Source organism: Zonotrichia leucophrys, chromosome 3 (genome assembly GCF_028769735.1).
Source record: "Zonotrichia leucophrys gambelii isolate GWCS_2022_RI chromosome 3, RI_Zleu_2.0, whole genome shotgun sequence".
NCBI lineage: Eukaryota > Metazoa > Chordata > Aves > Passeriformes > Passerellidae > Zonotrichia > Zonotrichia leucophrys.
The window spans coordinates 56695471-56715566 of record NC_088172.1 but is presented as its reverse complement, the minus strand read 5'-3'; the positions used below and the strand labels follow the sequence as shown (position 1 = coordinate 56715566).

Genomic DNA, 20096 nt, shown 5'->3' with positions numbered 1-20096 from the left:
CACAACTTGATACTGGGAGCTGAGAAAAAGAGGATGAGTATGTTGATTTCAACTTGAGTTTTTACATACCTTGGTATAATGATTTATAATCCCTGTCCAGTAAATGCTTCATTCAGACAAATGTTTTCTGTACCATTTCCTTACTCTTTGGAAGAGTTCAGAAAAAATGTAGGCTAAATAAAGAGCAGATTGAACACAAATGAATCATTAAAATGCCAGGAAATACATAAAGTACTGTAATATTTCCAGAACTACTTTAGGTCTGCATGCATATTCTTAAATGCTATCTCTGTCAAAATTCAGTTTGGAAGAACACCAGTGTCATCTTTTACTGGAATCACCATTTTGTATTTTTGGACTCTTCCATATAAAGAAGAAATTTTGGTGCATTAGTCACAGACAGTGCTCACCAAAATCTAAACAGAAGAGCTGATAAATTATAGAGCTTCATTAAGCTGGTATCAGGCCAGAGCTTGGATCATATTCACAGAAGCTTATCCCTAAGGCAGAAAGGCAATTTTTGTTAAAAGTTGTACTTTTATATTGGACATCATCTCTGCAACACACTGTAAAGTAAACCACTATCTCCAGCTCTCCATCACTATGTCAAGTTTAGCAACTCAGATCACAAAGAAATCTTACAGAATAAGGCTGATCATAAAATAGACTGTGTTTCATTTCAGCTAGGTATCCTTACTATCCTTGTATTCTTTTTCTGGTATTTTCCTTCAAGGTGAAAAAAGTGGGTGTTTGCTCATTTGGTCTTTTTTTCTTATTTTCCTCAAATGGAAAATGTCCTTCTGTATCCAAAGTGCTTCATAATGTTGATACTTCACAGGAACTATAATGAAATAATCTCTTCAGAATATTAGTGTGTAAATAGTTAGATGTTCCCAGTTAATGCCTGAAGTAACATCCTTGCCCTGATCAGCCTGTATCCAAAAGTAGCTTGACACTAAGCTCTCCTCTGACAGTTTTTCTAGTTTGCAGGAGGAACTTTTACAAGTCAGAGCAGGAATTAGAGAATAGGAGCAGGGGGATGAATTGTGTGACACACATGTAGTAAACTGGCACTGAGTTCTGTGTTGCCCTTGAAAGGTTCTTGGCTTTATACATCCACAGGCTACTGTGACTTGTGTCTGGTGTAGTTGTGTGTGAATGCTAGCATTAGTTGTTGAGTGGGCTTGTATGGAAAGCACCCTCTAAACATCTGCTTCACACCCACCTGAAAATACTATGTATGAAGACATCATCTAGCCTAAGAACATTAGTAAAGCTTTCATGAATGAATATTTATCATAAATATTTTGTTTTCTTACCCAGAAGGATGTAGACCTGATGAGTTGTTCTTTGTGCTTCCATCTGTGCATTTTCATAGAATCATTTCCTGGAGTAGCTTTTGAACCTGTTGAAAACTTAACTAGATTTACCAGGAAACTTTAGTCTAAATTTACAAAACTTTAAGCTTTTACAAGTTTAATGGAAACTCATGAGCATGCAAGAGAGGAAACCCCAAGTACTGCCTTCAGGAAGGTGAGAGACGTAGCATGAATTCACCACCACAAGTAATCTTCCTACTGATCTGCTAGCTCCTCACCATGCAGCACCAGGGTGCCACAGCACATGCATTGTACAGACACTGGACCTGGAATGATACTTGCTGCCTCTTTTTTCCCAACCAGTAGTGAAGGTGCAGGGACACTTGGTAAGGGTAGAGTGGGGATGAGGACCAGGTAGAAGATATCTATATTTGGGTTGGTAAAAGTGAATTGGTCAGGGAGCATGAGTCTTTGTACACTGCTGTGGGTGGTACAAAGTACAAAATCCATAACTTGACAGGCTTTTTCTCTTCTCATAATGTCTTGTTCAGAATAAGCAGTCCGTTTGCAATACATGTGCAGCTTATGAATTGCATGCCAGGTACATGTAAAACAAAGAAACTGTAGAGAAATGAGGTAGAAGTTAAATTTTTAACAATTTCAGCCTTAAAAAGTTTAAGAAGATGCACTCATCCAGGTTCTGTGGTTTTGTGATCTGTGCAGATGTGACTGAAGTGGTGGCTTCATACATAGTATAGGTAAAATAAGTTTAAGTGACACACCTATGGTTGTACAGGCTGTACAAACCTGTAAGGGACCCTAAAAGCCTCTGTGGTTGTCTGGCCTGTGTTTTAAGTTCATGCTGCTAACTCTGTAGATACACTTACAACTGAAATAATGCAAGCCCACCTACTTGTGCTGTGAGTGCACCTTCAGTTCGCTGTACAGCCTTCCTGCTGTGGTAAACAGTGTCTTATAAAAACTGCATTGCCTTCTCAGTCTGCAGAATGTGGTGGAAGCTGACTCTGAGGAAAGCATTGCTGTCACCATGATGGTTTTGGAAGCTGTGCAATAGACCAGTGTTTCTCACTTTGGAGTGCAAAGTTGTTATGAGAACCATCATTAATTCAACCATTGATGAATGGTTCTCAGTCCTGACAATGAACATTTTTTTGAGCTTTCATTTCTAATTATTTATATATTAAAAAATGTATCAAAGCTTTTAGTCAGTCTGTTGAACTTGAACTAAGTTGCAGTATTCTTAATCTCTAAACTGCTTCTTTACAACATGACTCCATATAACAAGCACTATATTGTCCTGCTGTTTTTTAAATTGATCAAAAGGTCTTTTTACGTTCTTTATTCATGTAGATCTAAAGTTACCTCCTTTAATCGTAGTTTTCAGTTATGAGCATTTGTCTTTCAAGAATTTAATATTAGAGAGCTCACGTGGAGGCTAACACTATTACTAAGAACTAACACTATTACTTAGAAACAAAAATATTTGTTTCCTTGCCTTCTTTTGAACAAATGTGGGAGGATGAAAATGCTGAAATGGTCTTTTGCTCCTCTCTCCTGCAAAATAAGTTGTTTATTTTAGCTCTCAGGTACTAGGAAAAAATTAAGAGGGTTGTTGCTATGGCATAGCCATTGTGCTGATACCACTCTCCTTGTTTATGAAGGAGATAACATCTACATATTAAACAAACTGACCCTGCTGGCTCCAGTGTTTGCTATTTTCCCTGAATTGGTTTGAACTTACAGTACTTCCACTGCAGTTAGTCTGATAATGAGCTGTTCTTGTTAAGTATTGTCACTTCCCAATAAAGGCAAGGCAAAGAGACCTCTATAATTGTTACAGAAGTAGTAAAGCATATAATTGACCCCTGTGTGAAAATGTGGGCTGTAAAAAATTTGATTACAGCTGACAGCCTACAAAATGTGCTGTGCTGTGCAGCCTGTGGACTTTTCTCAGTGGTATATACAACACAAGAAAGAGAATAAGTCTTTGTTCTGTGCTGGCATAGAGGGTTTTGTCAGTGTGTTATGATCTGAAATTTCTGTGTCTGAATCCTTTTTTTCATGGCTGAGGTGCTTTTACCTCTATTTTAATCCCATCTACTCTTACACCTCTCATACTTCCTGTTAGTTGCATTGATGGACAAGTGCATCTATTGGGACAGTAGCTGGGAGAAGTAGAGGACCTCAGAATTGTTATTTTCTAGGTAGTTTTTAATAAGCAAGACTCGAAAGAAAAATTTATTTGAAACTCATGAACTAGTGAAATTAACTGTGTAAGGCAGCTGATCTGCGTAGTACAAATTTGTTACTAAATTGTAATACTAAATTCTGTTTTGCAGGAACACAGTCTCAAATTTGACAATGTGCATATGACTGAGATCTTTAATGATTGTGTAATTTTTATATAAATAAAGACCCCATAGTTAATGATGCCAAAAACTGAGAAAAATCACGAATTGTGCTAATATCTTTTAGGGATAAAATTCCCCAGCCATCAAGAAATATAACAAGAATATTCTAGCCTACATGTTTTTCTTCTCTTAATGATGTCCCAATGACTGCTCCTTGGTGCCAAATTTGATCTCAGTTTCTGCAACAGGACACAAAGATGGCTTTGCCCAGTGGGGTTTAATTTATGCAAGTCAGCAGATGGCTTTACCAGGAGTATGATTTGTTATGTTTCTTAAGTGGATGAGTTTGCTTTTTTAAATACCCTGGCAGCAACGGATTTGTCAATATCTTGCATTATATTTTTGAAATGGCCTTTCAATTACTTTAATTGTGGTTTGTTTGATTTTTTCCCCTTTCTCTCTCCCTCCTTTATTCTATCTATAGATTCTGGGACTTTTCCAAGCCTAATCCTTTGCTGGAAACAGTTGAGCATCACACTGAATTTACATGTGGTCTCGATTTAAGTCTTCATAACCGTGGTCAGGTAAGAGCTGGGAGGCATTTACTGTTCCCTTGCCTGTTATAGGCACTGTGGTCCTGGCTGGGCTGCAGGACTCAGATCCTGAATAAGTCACCAGATTGCAGTAAGCTTCTGGAAGTGAGTCTGGCTGAATGCTTATCAAATAAACCTCATTTCAGGTCCATTTTTATTGTGAAGCAGTTCCTTGCATTGGGTAGGAGAGGAGGGCAGAACAGACAAGGTTGCAAAATCAGATAGCAGAAAGCTATGGTGAGCTCTGGGAAAATAAAGTATTTTGTTTCAGAAGGAAGAATAGTAGAGAAGAGTCTAGAATGCTGAGCTGAGATACAGAGCTTTCTTCCATGTACTTAAATTGTCAAGTTAAATGTTGGTAGTGTCACACATGATGCCTAGACCTGGTTTGGCATACTGTTTAGAGTATGCCAAACCAGGAGAGGCTTAATCTGTGGCTGAAATTCAAAAACCCTCAGCTATTAAAGTGAAGAAGTAGAACTTATTTTATCGGTAGCCCTTATTTATGTACTGGTTCTGTAAGGATCCCCTCTCCTTCTGTTGCTACAGTTGTTCAGTTGTTTCCGTTTTGTAAACAGATGATTCTTTCTTTGTAGTGTGAAATGATTTTTAGACAAGAAACTTTGTAAAACAGAAGTTAATTTTTTACTTTAAAATGAGAAAGCCTTTAGTTTTCCACACAAAAATTACTGTCAAGATATGAACTGTTCCTAATGAACTATTTAACATGCCAGAGATATAATCTACATCCAGATTTATCTCAAATTCACAGTCAAATGATTTTTTTTTACCCCAGATAAAAATTGTAACATCTGCATTCACATTCTGTTTGAACAAAGCAAATTAAAACCATTGTAATTTCTGCTGGTAAAAGGACACAGGAGAAAGGTGTAAGTTTGGCCAAATACTTAGCTTACTGCACATGGAACCATTCTAGCTAAATGATAGCTTGATGGGTTTTCTGTATGATTGGTTGTTCCTTAAATTCTGTTGCTTCAGTGGGGCTGCAGTTACTGTACACAAGGCTGTGCTGTGAACATGGGGGAATTTGTAAGGCTCAAAAAAGCTTGCAAGGTTCAGGTTATTTTCCATGAGTGCAAGGCAAGAATACTTAAAAGGCCAGTTGCTGGGGATGGAAACTTCATCCCAAGTGACTACACAGAGGTGATTGGGCTGCACTGGGTCCAGAGGGGGTAGCAAGCATAGCGTAGTGCATTTGGGCTTCACAGTCCCACATGTGCTGAGCCCAGCTCAGTTTTCCATGGAGTTGGTGTGGGTTTGCATTTGGTCTGAATGAAGAAAGAAGATTTTTTTCTTTCATTTTGTATTGAGGATGTGATTAGTTTGACTACAAGCTCATTGCTTCATGGTAGATAATGAATTGAAAGAAAAGTGCACATGCACTTTTCCATTGAAAAAAGGAAAATGTTGGTGTGCATACCCATCAACACTAGGACATTTGTGCATTCAGGTATCTTCTTTTCCCACACAGAAATTCTGCAAGTCTGATGTTGGACTTAGTGCACAAAATCTATAAATCTGGGGTACATATCCATATTTACTGAGTGCCAATGTGCGTTCCAGACAGAAGTTTGGCATTTGCAGCAGCTTTGATATTCCTCTGTTTTTTTCCATTGAGTTGATTTAATGTATTCAAAGGGTTGGATATCACAGCAATGCAAATTGTGAATGGGTTTTTTTAGAAGAAGTTTAAAAATCTGTGATAAAATTAAACTCTCACTAAGTTTAGGAGTGAACACAAGGGAAACATAACCCCATTTTTATAGGAAGACCATGGGATATCACTTTGAGTATACTTTGTTCAGCCCTGAGTAGTACATGGACCTGTTGGAATGAGTCCAGAGAAAGGCCATGAAGATGATCAGAGGGCTGAAACATCTCTCATACAAAGACAGGCTGAGAGAGTTGGGGTCGTTCAGCCTGGAAAAGGCAAGGCTCCAGGAAGACCTTGTAGAAGCCTTCGAGTACCTAAAGGGATCCTCTGAGAGAGCTGGAAAGGAACTTTTTAGAAGGATATGTAGTGATAGGGCAAGGGGTAATGGCTTCAAACTGAGAGATCATTGGTAGGTATAAGGAAGAAATTCTTTACTGTGAGGTTGAGGAGACACTGGAACAGGTTACCCAGAGTTGTGGATGGAAGTGTTCAAGGCCAGGCTGAAAGGGACTTGGAATAACCTGGTCTAGTGAAAGGTATCCTTGTGCATGTTGGGGGGAGGTTTGAACTAGATGATCTTTAAGGTCCCTTCCAGCCCAAACCATTCTATGATTCTATGAGCACCTGCTGAATAGTTGCTTCCAGTATGAGCCCTTGGAGTCTTTCCCTGGCTTCTGCATCCATCCAACAAAGATTATTTGCTTAAATTTCGTGCTGCTGTTCCCAATAAGTAGGTTGTCTTTATGTCTGTTCTTTATAAATCAGATGATGACCTCCTTTATTTGTTTTCTTCATTTATTTGCATGATTTGTGATTTTCACTGTTTGCTTTATAAGGAGTTATGACTTCAGATTTGAACTGCTTCTCTCCTCCAGGGAGAAAGAGAAGGATCCAGGGAGAATGCAGGGTATTTTATTTATAATGGAGAAGCTATTCATTTATGCTCAAATTAAGTATCATTCTGGTCATTAACCTTTGCTTTCATTCTTAATGATATCTTTTGTTGTCTAGACAGATTGTTTTCTTTGGCTTTGCACAATGAACTACAGCATTTTTAAAGCATTTTTTTACACATCAAGGAAAAAAATTATATGCATTATTGAAAGTGTTCAGAATAGATATTGTGATTAAGTAGCTAGTAATCTAGGAATTACAAGACATTCCTGTGGAACTGATGGAACTTTGAACAGAACCCTCAGGCAGAGAGGTACAAGCTGGTTCTTGTGCTCAGGGAGGCAACGTGGAAAAAAATCTGGTCATAAAGAATGTGAAGAGACCCACTAGTATTGGCTAGCTGAAACAGTAAACTCCTTTGTGCTTAATTAAATATTCTAGTATCTATTTTTGGAATATCTGCCTCTATGTAAAGTAGGTGTTTTTTGAAAGCTTTGAATTTTAAAAATCAGATATTGTTTGGTTTGGGGTTTTTTTCCCCCCACCATAATGTTAGTATCAGATTCATAGAAATTTGACACAACAAACAAACTTTCAGGTGCATAGAAAAATGTGCATTTTGCAGTGCAAAGCATTAACAGAAATGATCCTTATGATATTCAGTGTATTCCTCTGTTAAACTGCAAGTCCTGATGTGATAGTTTGCCAGGCATGTTTTCCAGGAGAAAATATTCCCAACTCCAGCTTTCAACCTCGGCACACATGAGAACAGTGACAAGACCCTAAGCACCAAAAATCTGTTAAATTTGTGATGTTGTATAGTATTAAGAACTGAGAAAGTCTTTTTACCCTGTCAGGAACATTAAGAGTATGCAGTTTTTAAAACCAGATAGTTCTTTCCAAAGTTTAAGGATAAGAAAAACAACTGAAGTTTGCTTCCCTGTATATGCACTAGATTGACATAGGATGTATGTAGAGACTAAAAAATGGTTATCAGCCATAAACTAGTCCTTGTTTTGGGCTGGTAATGCTAGACCATGTAGTGGAGTTGTGCTCTGTATAATAAAAATATCATATTCCTTTAAGCCATCTCTTCCTGGGATTTTGCTGTGTTGCATTCATGTTTACATGCTGTAGGTTACTTCCTTTGGTGTTACTTGTGCAGCTTCATTTAAAAGCAGTCTTTTTCTTCTGCTGTAGGTTAAGTGCCATATGGGAGTAATGAATATCTTCAGGCAATTCATTAATGACACAGATAAAAGTACAGATCCTTTAAACATTCCCTTCTTGACTCGATTCTGAAATGATTTCCATAAGTATGTAAAGAATGGAAAATACATATGTATAATGAATTTCTTTAAATAATGGACAAAAGATACCCAGCCCTTTCTGTTGCAGTTCTAAAACAGTTTTGTGTAACACAAGTGTAAAAAATCCAGACACTAATTTTGTCTGAAAATCTTCTTTAGCTACACCTCACATCTGTTCTGAACTCTGTAACACAGGCAGTAGAAAGTATAAATTAATGATTTCTATTGAGTCAGGGTTTCTGTTGTGCTGCTGAGAACAGATTAAGTATCTAATGGGAACAGGAGAGGAATCTTTAAATTTCTCTAGACTTCTGTGCTATGAACAATGCCATTCCTAAACTGTAAGGATACATAATTTTCAGTGGGAGTGATGGCAAGTGGTGGAGGGAGCACTTGGTATGTGAGAAGCACATTAGACATCTGTGACATGCCAGATCAGAACAGGACTCCACAGTGTACTGTGCTGAGATGCTCCTTTTGGAAATTAAAAATGTTCAGCTCCAAATGAGAATGAACCAGGTGTCAGTTCTCTAGTTCAGAATCATCTGTTATCTGAATGCTTGCTGAAATCTAGGTTTTAGAGTAACTTGTGTACAACACAAATAGTGATCACTTAGGATTTGCTTCTCCTGTGATTCTACTGTGTGTTTGGATCATAATTGCTCTGCAAAAAGGCAGCTGTCTGTGTAAATAGCTATTTCTGTCAACAAGTTTGGGAGAAAACTTGGTTTCTCTAACCTTCTGACTGCAGTTCTCCTCCCCATCCAACCTGGCGGGGTCAGGGCGAGTGAGCAGCAGCATGGTACTCTGTTGCTGGCGGGGATTAAACCATGACACACACAGAGCACCCCGTATTATGGAGACAGTGGTGGCACCAGTGTGGTACCCATGGCTCTTGTGCTCTGTGCTACACTGGCTTTGTGATTTGGCCCTCCTGAACTTCCGCTCTCTTCTTCCTAAAGCTGTAGGGTGTCACCAGCATGTTCTGCACAACCACTGTCTGCTCCTTCCCTGCACCTGGCCAGTGGTACTTAGAGCTGAGAAGAGGTGCCTGCATTGGTCTGCTGATCCAGTGAAACTGATGGTATCCCGAGTCACTAAAATTTTAAAGCTGTAATTCCTTACTAGCTGGAGGGAGGCCATGGCCAAACTGTATACACTTGACCTGCATGCCCTGAAGGTAGCTTGAAATCTAGTTCTAGATTCGTCCAGCTTTATGGGGGAATTTTTGATCATTGTCAAGTTTTGGTGTGCAGGTTTGTTTCATTCATTTTCTTTGTGCAGCTTTTGCAGTGTGCTGCATTTGCTGTGCCAACACAGGAAACAGAAGGGACAGGAGGGGCTGCAGAAGCTGGCTTAACCAGTATAGCCAAATATAAATGCAGATGGTGTCTTTAGTAAGGCTGTTTGGCTATGTATTTTGCTGTTCATTTAAAGTAATTGTGGATGTTCAAGAGGCCCAGAAATGTTGATTGTTCCATATAAAAGTGGAGTTACATCTTGTGGAAATGTACAGAAGAACAGATACTGTCTGCTTTTTTTATTTTGATCCCTTGCTCTTATCTTCTACACTTAATTACTAAGGACCTGATAGCTTCCACCCAGCTGTTGTGGCTATGCCACTGCTATAATTATAACATTATCTGTACTTCATTTTAGTCTCTCCTTATGGTCCTTCTCTAGGATGCTACTGAAGTTATTCAGCTTCTTTGATTCTTTGAGATAAAAAGAACCTACTTACTAAATTTCAGAGTGGATTTTTCCATAAAATATGAGATTTCACCAACTGCAAGTGGTAAACCAATCTGAACACCTTACTGAGTTGGAGGGGCCAAAAGGAGATATTTTTTAGTGGTGCTTACTGTATGTCTTTCCCAAACTGTGAAAATTAAACTTTCACTGTGTAAGTCAAAGCCAGGCACTCATGAGTAATGGTCACTATTTGCCATGATCAGCAAGAGTTTCTTGGTGTTTGGAAAGGTTTCTGTCAGGCATCACAATTTTGTAAAAGCTGCAAGTGTTTGGAGAGGAAAGTAAATTTTGATACTGAAGTACTGGGGAGGATGGGAGACGGTGCTTTCTTACTCAGTAAATGTATTGCTTGAGCATTTTATTTGGTGCAATGGCTTACAAATACTTGCTACTTCTGTGAGCCCCATCTTTTGCTCTGTGTAGTGGATTCTGTTACTCTCCTGCATGACCAGTAAACATTTGAGAAGTCCCAGTGAATTGCACAAGTGAATCTCAGGGGAAGACAGCAGAATGATGCAGCTGTTACTGAAAATACTGTTTGGCTTATGATTACTTGTGATTGTATCCCAAAAGGAAGGAACTGAACTTTGAGCTGAAGGATGAATTTGAAGGTCAAATAGGGTCATTAGAAAACAGTTTCACTGGTAGAAAGTGACTGCATTTGGGGTCACCAAGGTCAGTATCAGCACAGAAAGGCATTTTGCAGTTCCAGTGTACCTTTTACAGAACTTAAAATTGACTTATCAATTAAACCAGTTCTTGGAAGTCTGAGTCTTCCTCCTAATTTTTAGAGTACAGAGGAATTGCTACCAAATCTGGAGATTTCAAGGATTTTTTTCTAACCTGCAACTCGCATCTCCATTTCCTTTACAACTTACTGATGAAAGCCCACTTGGAAGACTTGGATTCAGGAGTGTGTGGCATAACTTCCAAGTCATCTTCCCATTACCCATGTCAGAACAACAGAACAAATGATGAGACAGCTCTTGGCTTTTTAGATCAGTTCTTTATGATGTATCTCTGCAATGTGAAAAATAATGCCCCTCAAGTTTCTTATCTCGTTTTTTCCTTAAGAAATAAATGGATTTTTTAAGCAGCATTTGGAGCATCTGCTTCTGATAACTCTAATTTTAACCTAGACCTTTATAAGAAGTTCTGTTCTGGGTTTGTTTCATTTTGACTTTACTGGAAATAATAATTAAATCAAGTTGTATTTTCTCAAAAGTAAATTTAAAAAAACATTGGTGTTACTGAACATTGAAAATAAGAAGTTTTATTTGCGAACTCCCATCACTTTCAGTCTCATGTAAAGGTTGGCATCATGCAGTTCACTCTGGCAACTGCTAACCAAACAGGCCACAGTAGTGGTCCAGATTTTCTAGAAGAAAATAGGTATTGAATGAGTTTAAACTCATGCATGATCCATTATGGACTTGACCAATTAGTTTTAATGTTCACCTGTGAAAATGATTTGATGAGTAGCAAACCTAATAGCTTGCTTTATCTTCAATTAATCTCCATCCCACAAGCTTAGAGGATGTTCAGGATCCCTCAAAAACATGTAATAATGATACAAATAGACCATTAAGTTATGTTTGAGAAGACACAGAAGATAAGAAACTATAAGAGGAAAGGAAACACAACTAATGAAAGTCAAGAACTGAATTTTTTTCTGCTGGCTCTTCTACAGAAAAAAAGAAAAGACAGATCTTGTTTGAAAATGGGATGGGGAGAAGCTGAGAAATGGGTCTCTCTCAGGCACATTTACATATTATCACATGATTCATTATGAGCACTCTGGAAACTTAGTGGCACCAAGATAGTTCTGGAGATATTAATCTAGAGAGGGCTGTACTTTGTTCTGATTAAACCCTTTCATAAAGGGTAATTGAACTCTTTAGTTTTTAGTTGTTCTTCTGAATATTTTTAATCTTGACTATGCTAGCAGATTTATTGTGTCTTCAAGTAGTGAATAAAAAAGTTAGTGGCAAACTTGGGAGTTTTCTCTTGTTCTCTTGCTTGTTCTGAAGAGTAAAGAGGCAGAATGTCATGCAGGTAATTGCACTAGACTGAGTGGATTGCCCTGAGGTGCTGGCAAAGGTCTAAGTCTATTGCAAGGCAAGATGATTGTGATGAATAGGAAACAGAGGGCCTGTCAAGGGAGTAAATCAGTTAGTGAGTCAATGGAAATGGCTCTGATAAATGAATGGATGTCAGTATTAAATCAGTTGGTGGAAAACATTGTTAAACTCTGGGACAAGGATAAACATTTCAATAAAATACGGGATAGCTGTTTTAGCAGAGTTGAACTATGATTTTGTAGTCAAGCAATTAGCTTTCTGGGATGACTGCAGGTTTTTTGTTACTTTGCTTGCTTTTCTGGCTTTACTTGAAAAAAATTCAGTGATCCCCATTTTTTGTACTTGTTTTTGTACTTTTGCTGGCAGATAAATTTGCAAGATATTTATTCTGCAGTAACAACAGTATAATACCTTTAGTGTATATGCTGGTGCCATAACTTTGCTACTGAAATAAAAGCAATAAAGACAATTAATAAATGTAATTTTGTTAGACTGTCTTTGCTCCATGTAGCTTTAGTTACAATGAAAATTACCAGGCTTAGAATGCTTCTTCTATTTGTGCTATTTCTTGATATAGTTTACCAGTCAGTGAAACAAAGAATATTCTTGTTTTCCAATTAAGCTCTAATTATTCTGCTTTTCCCTGCTATTCAGTAGTTAAAAGTTTCCATGGTAAAACTGCATTCTATAGTTACAAGGCTATTCATAAATGATAATGGAACTTGCATGATATACAAAATTTGCCATGCAAAATAGTCAATATTATAAGGATATTGCAATTTATACAGTTCAACGACCCAAAAATACCATGAGATTTGTTTGAATATCAGAGTAAAATTTGTCCACAAAACAGCAGACATTTTTACAGGATGACAAACTTCCATCCCTTCATGCTCCTAATGGAGGGATTTTTATCAGGTGTGCAAATCAAGTGTGAGTCCATTTTCAGTTTTCCTTTGTCTTCATCCCACCACAGAAGAACTTTCTTCACCTGTCAGTAACATCATCTCATTGATCAAAATATAAACTCCAGGAACTTGCCCCTTTTTGTGTGCTATATTTATTTACTGTGGTGTGCTGGATGAGCCTTCATCCCAATGAAATTTCTACCTCTATTTTAATATTTAAATGAAGTACCATTTAGTTTATTTTTTAAAAAAGACTAAATTGCTTTGCAGTATATATTACAAATGGTCGTATGTCACAGGAGAACTGACATCTCTAAATACTTTTAAAGCACTTACATTCAATATGCCACATTCTCCTCTTCTGGGGAAAGGCACACCACTGTTGTACAAGTGTTCTAAGACCACTGTATAAGACAGGTCACAAGATAAAAGACAAAATGCAGGGAGAAGACATTTTCTAAACTAATGCAGTTGCTGCATGAACAAGTCCTTCTCTTCATTTTAGGATTCGTCTTAGTCATTTGTATTTGAGGCAGTGACAATCTCTGAGCTACAGCAAAGGGGCACGTGGCACTCTCTATCAAAAAATACTGGCTGCAGCACTCCCAGCTCACAGTTGCCCCTTTCTCTGACAGTTGTGCCTGTATTTTGGAGAAAGTAAGGAGAAATAGAAATGTCATTCCTTTTTTAATGTTTTGCCATGCTGCAGTGTCCCAGTTTCCAATAGATACCTGTGTTCTGTACTTCACATGTGTATTTTCATCAAGGTTTCTGGGATCAGCATTCCATTATACACTTTCTGCTGCACAGGAGAACTTGATTCCCTGTTACTTACTGTAGCTTTTGTTTTTCTTTTGCTGGCTGGCTGTGTTTTCTCCTTTCACGTGGTATCATTAAGTCAATGAGTTGGGCAACTTATCGCATGTGATCCTTTTCAAACTCTTTTAATATCCCCTGTTTATTTTTAGTGTTGCTAGATTAAATGGTTTTATAACTGTATTTGTTCAGAGGTGATTTCAGGGATGCTAATTACATTGATAACAGGTGGGAATTCCCATGGGATTTTTTCCAAATGTTATTTTTATTTCTTGTTTCTTTACAAAAATAGAAAGTATTGCCTATAGAACATTGATCTGTAGCTGTAGAGAATAGTAAAAAACCTGCAGTTTATGTGATTGCCAGCTTCTACACAGCATTTAGTGGAAAACTCAAATTTTCTTTTTGGTATGATTTGAGAGACTGCAGTGCAGCAGAAAGAACATTATGCTACAGAAAGCTCTATTATGTTGTATGAATAGACAGACATATTGTCAAGAGTTTTTTTGACCCATTTAGATGTATATGGAAAGCACTTCAAATAACTAAGTAGAACCAGCTAAGGAAGCAATGAAAATGAATAATAGTGCAGTATAGTAAACACAAAATGGGCTAATTATAGTCTGAAATCAAATACTGTAGTTGGATTTCCAAATTTTTAGTGTGCAGCTGTTCATTCTGGCTCTAGGAGAGAACAGGAATTGCAGGCTGCAGCAGAAGGAAGCTTGTTGTGCAGAGGAGCCAATACTGTATCTTTTGTAATCCCAACTGGAAATGACATTGTAAAGATAATGCAATATGCTTTCAGCCAGATTTTGTTGGCATTTATTTGTGGACCTCCTAGGTTTTTCTCTTCAGCTCTCCTCTTTGTTCTATTTGCCTTAATTCTTGTCTCCTACAATATTTTGTGAATATATATCATACCTAGGTCATCTTCTTGAGTCATTGTCAGTGTGGTTAACCCTTTCACTTTGTTACAGACTCTGAAGTGCATTTTCAATTAATTTTCAAACCTAAAGCATTCTGTGGTCTTTTTCCTTGGGGTCTTGTTATTTATTAAGATCTTTAAGCACTACAGACTCAGGTTAACCTTCTGGGTTTCCGTTTTTAAGTTCAAGCCTTCATCTAGGATAGAGCCTGGGATGATGAATTCAGAGAAGTTGTGGTTATACTCAAATCAGTCACTGTGTTTATAAGATGCCTTTGTCACAAGTGGCACCACTTCATATTAGACTAGTGGGGGTCTAGGTAGTGCTTGAAGCAACACCATGGCCCCCAAATCCCAATAATCGGCAAGTACACATCTCTCTTCTCAACAATTGACAGTGACCTTGTGGCTTATCAAGCATGAGACTGAAATTCTGGGTTAATTCTTCAGGAAACTTCCTGTGTAATTTTGTTGAACTCTTTTGGTTTTCCATTCCTCAGCACTAGACATTAGGAAAATGTGTATAAGAAATTTCTGTATCTGCAAGTATAAGAAGGTTGTTCAGATTTGGTCATGAAATGTTTAGATATGGTGAAAGGATCCTATGACTCTGCAAAGAGAAGAAACATGGCAGGGCCTGGACTTTTGTGTGTCTTTCCGTAATTTAATTTTCAGTTACATTTGTTTGCCTATTTGGAGCAATTAGTTGAAACCCAAAGGTTTCCCTGCTTTCCTCATGAGGAGTATGAAAAATAGGAGGTTGTTAATTTTCATGTTTTTCAGTAAAGTTAAAATTTATTAAAAAACCAATCTTTTTTATAATTTTTGAAGCATGGTAAGTCAGAGTACCACCTGATACTAAATCCACAATATGCATTAAGTTCCCTGTGATTTTTTGTAAAAATGACAGTTGTGAAGGACCTAAATAGATTTTGTTTGCTTTGTAGGTGGTGGACTGTGCTTGGGACGAACTAGTCAAGATCTATACTCCATCGTGTCTGGCAGTTGCTGTTTAGAAGAGAAGACGATCTGACACGCCAGGAACCTTTCTCTCTCCCCCCACAACCAGACTTGTGCTAAAGTGTCAACAGTGTCACTAATCTCAGTGTCTCTTTATAAGTAGAACTTCTTGAATGGAGTGTTGTGCCCTTGAACGTGTGGAGACTTCAGGGCTTGGTTGGCTGTGCAGGTAGTACTTGAGTAGCAAAATGTTCCACAGCTCCTCAGAGGCTGAAGAGTGGCCATAGCAGATATCAGTGGTGTCTTCAGAACAGAATAACCAGCATGAGTTTGTGATCTGTCTGGCTAATGATGAGGGCAGAGGCCTGAATCTTCTTGTTCCTTATAAGGATTAAAAAAACCCTGGCAGTGTGTTTTGAGATGTCACTGTAGAAAAGAAAGGGAAGGAAAAGAAAATAAAGGCTTTTTACTGTAAAGTACTGTAATGTCAACTGAAGTTTGTATCACCCAGATGCATTTATGTTTTGCTGTGAGTCATGTTGCGTTATTTTCTTTTGCAATATGATGCATTTACTCTTGATCGACAGTAAATGTCATAGTTTGTAGCCAGCTGATTTGTTTGACCTTTTTGATTGCTGCTTCACAAAGATGGTAAAGATTATTTTCATATATTTTTCCTTTATATCTCTTTGAGTAAAACAGTTGATGAAGTTATGTAGAAAGATGCTCTGATAATAGAGAAAATGGTTATGAAAAAATGAAATATATACAAAACTAATTGGATCACAATCCTCAAGATTTAGAGATAGGGCAACCATCTCTTCTATTAGACTTGTCTTCTATTTTCACTTAGAAAGTTCTTCCAAGAAATAGAAGTGGAAAGTGGCCATAAATCCAGCGTTTCAGGACCTGTGATAGCCTGGCCAAAGTGAATGTCCAGACTAGTTGACCTATATACATGCAGATTAGTTGCATGATATAAGCATAACAAATTCAGCATGGCCAAGCTCTTGCAGTCACTACAATACGCACAACATGTTTGAGGGATGTTGAATACTTTGCCTTCTCAGTTTGTCCCCTCAGCCCACATGCTGGTACTTCCATCTGAGTTTTCTGGGGCAAGTAGAGATGTTCAGATGTTTTGTTTATCCAGACATCTCTGAATAGTGTTTTAGTATTGCAGCACTCATTGGTATGTGTTAGCCTTTCCTCGTTTCCTGCTAGCCGTTTTTTTTTACCTTCTTTAAACTGTCTCCTTTCTGCTGTTAGTCCATCTCAACTACACTACCATCAAAAGGCTCTTTGCAGGTTGGGTCTTTGCAGATCTCTGGTCAGGTTTTCATAGTGGTGTTAATAAATGCTCTGCCCTTCTGGGTGCAGCACTCATAGATCAGCCAATAGCAGACACTGCCAGATCTGCTGGGTGCTTTGAAGCAATGAAGGAAAGAACTCAGCTGAGCTAAGACCCGCAAATTGCAAGGAAAGAATGGTTATTCTGTCTTGGAGAAAGAGCCAGGAAACTAATAGGTAGCCACAGGGAGACATGTGATATATATTGATGGGGTATATAGGGCTGGACAGGAAGAAACTTTCTTCTACAACATGACAATTTGGATCCCATTTGGATCCTGTATTTTTCTTGGTCAAATGCAAACTGCCCCCAGACTGACATCTTTTTGAGTTGAATTAATAACAAAAATAGATTTTATCTTTTTTTTATGACAGTGTGCTGTACCAAATCTGAACCTTTTACTGCACTTTATTTCTGTGTGCTGAGGAATAATGCAAAATAAAGCTGTGCTGCACGCAGCTTTCAGCAGTACCATGGGCCATAAAATCTAATTTTAGGCATTAAAATTGATTATTTCAACTTCAATAGTTCCTCCACTCTTCTGTTTTATCTCCCTTTTCTGCTTTGATTACTAGTTGCTTGTCTGAGTGGAACATTTTGGTGGCAGGTGTGTATTTTATATGCATGTTTCTGGGGGGACAGGGAGAGTGAGTTATCCTAGAATGCTGCCATAGCCTATCAGTTGGAAGGGAAAATGTAGAAAACCTAGTGCAGGGGGAAAAATTAGGAATTCTGAACATGCACACTCAGCACATGGATTAAATCTTTCCTCAACTGCCTTCTCTCCCTTCATGTCTTGGTTAACTTCAATGCTGAGGGTTGCTGTATCCAGATTTATTTCTCTTGAAAGCTGAGCACATCCAGAAGATGCACATAGTAAATAAAAACTGTGGCCTTTATTCTTGCTGTGTGATCTTTGAATGGTGAGAATGTGCTGTAACATTTCTGCACTGTAACAGAAAAAACAATTTGGCAATAGTTGTTGCTGGTTCTTAATTCTCAGGGAATATTGCTATAGTTGTTTTGAAAAAATACTTATTTTATGACCAAAATACTAGCTTCCAATATTTTTTTTCATTTACTGAAACAGTTAACAACAACAATCTAAAACATGTAATGTGTTCTGCTTTCAAACGTGCTCCTGTGAAAGATTTTGTTTTATTTAAGTCTGGGTTTCTCTTTGGTTTAAGAAATATATTGATTAATCAAGTTCTAAAGGCATGGATTTGTTGTTCTATAATGCTATTAAATTAATTGCACACAGTATCTTTGGCTATACTCTTGTGTTCACTTCCCCAATTAAGAAATGTTGTTCAAAAAGTAAATGCTGTGAAAGATACTGAGAGCATCTTCTAAGAAGAATATCATAACCATGGTTTATTTAATGTATGGATACTGGGTGATGGTCACATTTTTCCCCTGTACTGGTAGAGACCATACTTTATGCAACTTTTCCTAGCTGCGTGCCCCATCTTTATTTTCATAAAGGAAAGCTATTTTAAATTATTCTTTGTGTCTGCCTGTGCAGAGTATGTGTCAGTGATGAAGTGATCTCTTTCTTCTAGCCAAGTATAGTGCTGGCCTCAAATTTTGCTGCATAAGCAGGCTGTACTGCCTTTCAGTAGTGCTGCTCAGCTGTGCTCAGGGTCATGCAATGGGGGATGGACACAACTCTACACAGTTCACTGATGGACCTGATGGTTGCATTAGACTCTAATTAAGGCAAATTTCCCATAAAACATTTTATAGAGGTCTTGAGCATTTTCATCCAAGAAGCCATTATAAAAAATCTATGCCCTTAGGAAGACACCAATTTGCTGCATTTTTTGTTTTCCTCTCACCGGTGTAATCGCAGCTAGGTGAAATGCAAAACTGAGCATAATTTCCTTTAAACAATGAGAGTTAAGGTATCATAATCATCTCATTAGGGTAAGGAACCACAGAGCCATTCATTGCTATGAACTACCCTACTGCCAGGCCAAAATTTAACAGAGTTGATGTATGAACTGAGCAGCCACTGTTCCCTCTGGACACATGAACAGCCAGTGTGGGGAAAGTTCCTTCACTGCAGTGTCACCTCTGATGCCACCTCCCTGTTGCTTTATTCAGTTCCTCCCCAGTAAAGAGCAGGAGAACACTTTGTGTGCCTGTGGAGTGGTGGAGAGGCAGTGGGAGATTAGTACTGAATCTGGCCTCCATCCATGTTGAGAAAAGGGTGGCATGGCAAGGGACAACAGCTTCCTCTCCACCTCACTTTCCTGTCTATAGACAAAATTAGGAGTACCATGAGAGATATTGCAAGAGAAGCTGCCCTTATAGCACAGGTAAGTTCCAAAAGATAGGATTTGGCACTTTGAACACTTGACTTTCCAAACTGAGCATTGGTGCAGCTGCTCTTTGAGTTCTCCATTTAGTTCTGGGCCCCACAATTTAAGGAGGATTTGAAGGTCCTTGAATGCACCCAGAAGTGTATCTCAAAGCTGATGAAAAGGCTGGAAGGCATGTCCTGTGAGGAGAAGCTGAGGGCTTTGGGCTTGTCTAGTTTGGAGCAAAGGAGACTGAGAGGAAACGTCATCACTTTCTGATGCTTCCCAAGGAGGGCAAGAGGATAGGGAATTGCTGATCTCTTCCCCTTGGTACTCAAGATGTGTGGGAATGGTTCAAAGATCCACCAGAGGAGGTTTAGACTGGACATTCAGAAGCATTTCTTTACTAAGCAGGCATTCAAACACAAACAGGCTTCCTAGAGAGGTGGTTGATTTCCCAAGGTTGTCAGTGTTTAAGAGGCATTTGGAGAATGACCTTAACAACATGATTTAATTTCTGCTCAGCCCTGAATTGGTCAGGCAGTTGGACTAGGATGATCATTCTACAGTCCATACAAATGAAATAGTCTATTAAATTTTTTGTTTCTGATACATTTGTTTTTGTGTTTCAGTCAAGGAAATATTTAGCCCCCAAAGCAGTTTTTCAGCCTGATACTCTGCAATGTCAGACATTCACTTCTCTAGTAACAATTTCACTGGTGAGGTGACTAAATGGTTTCTGCCAGAGGGTACACTCAGGTATAGTCCAAATTACTACAGTGTTTCCTGAAAGCACAGTCTGATTTTTTTTTATCTGCACTTACCTGGCAG

At 38.2% G+C, this 20096-nt stretch overlaps 1 protein-coding gene across 1 annotated transcript in view; it reads left to right on the top strand.

Moving 5' to 3' along the window:
- Positions 1–18225, top strand: part of PEX7 (peroxisomal biogenesis factor 7) — a 40844-nt gene extending 22619 nt beyond the window's left edge. Inside the window, exons 9-10 of the mRNA XM_064708341.1 lie at positions 4176–4275; positions 15596–18225. Coding sequence (XP_064564411.1) covers positions 4176–4275; positions 15596–15664 — 169 coding nt within the window. The 3' untranslated portion in view covers positions 15665–18225. The remainder of the gene's footprint in view (positions 1–4175; positions 4276–15595) is intronic.
- Positions 18226–20096: the final 1871 nt, after the last annotated feature.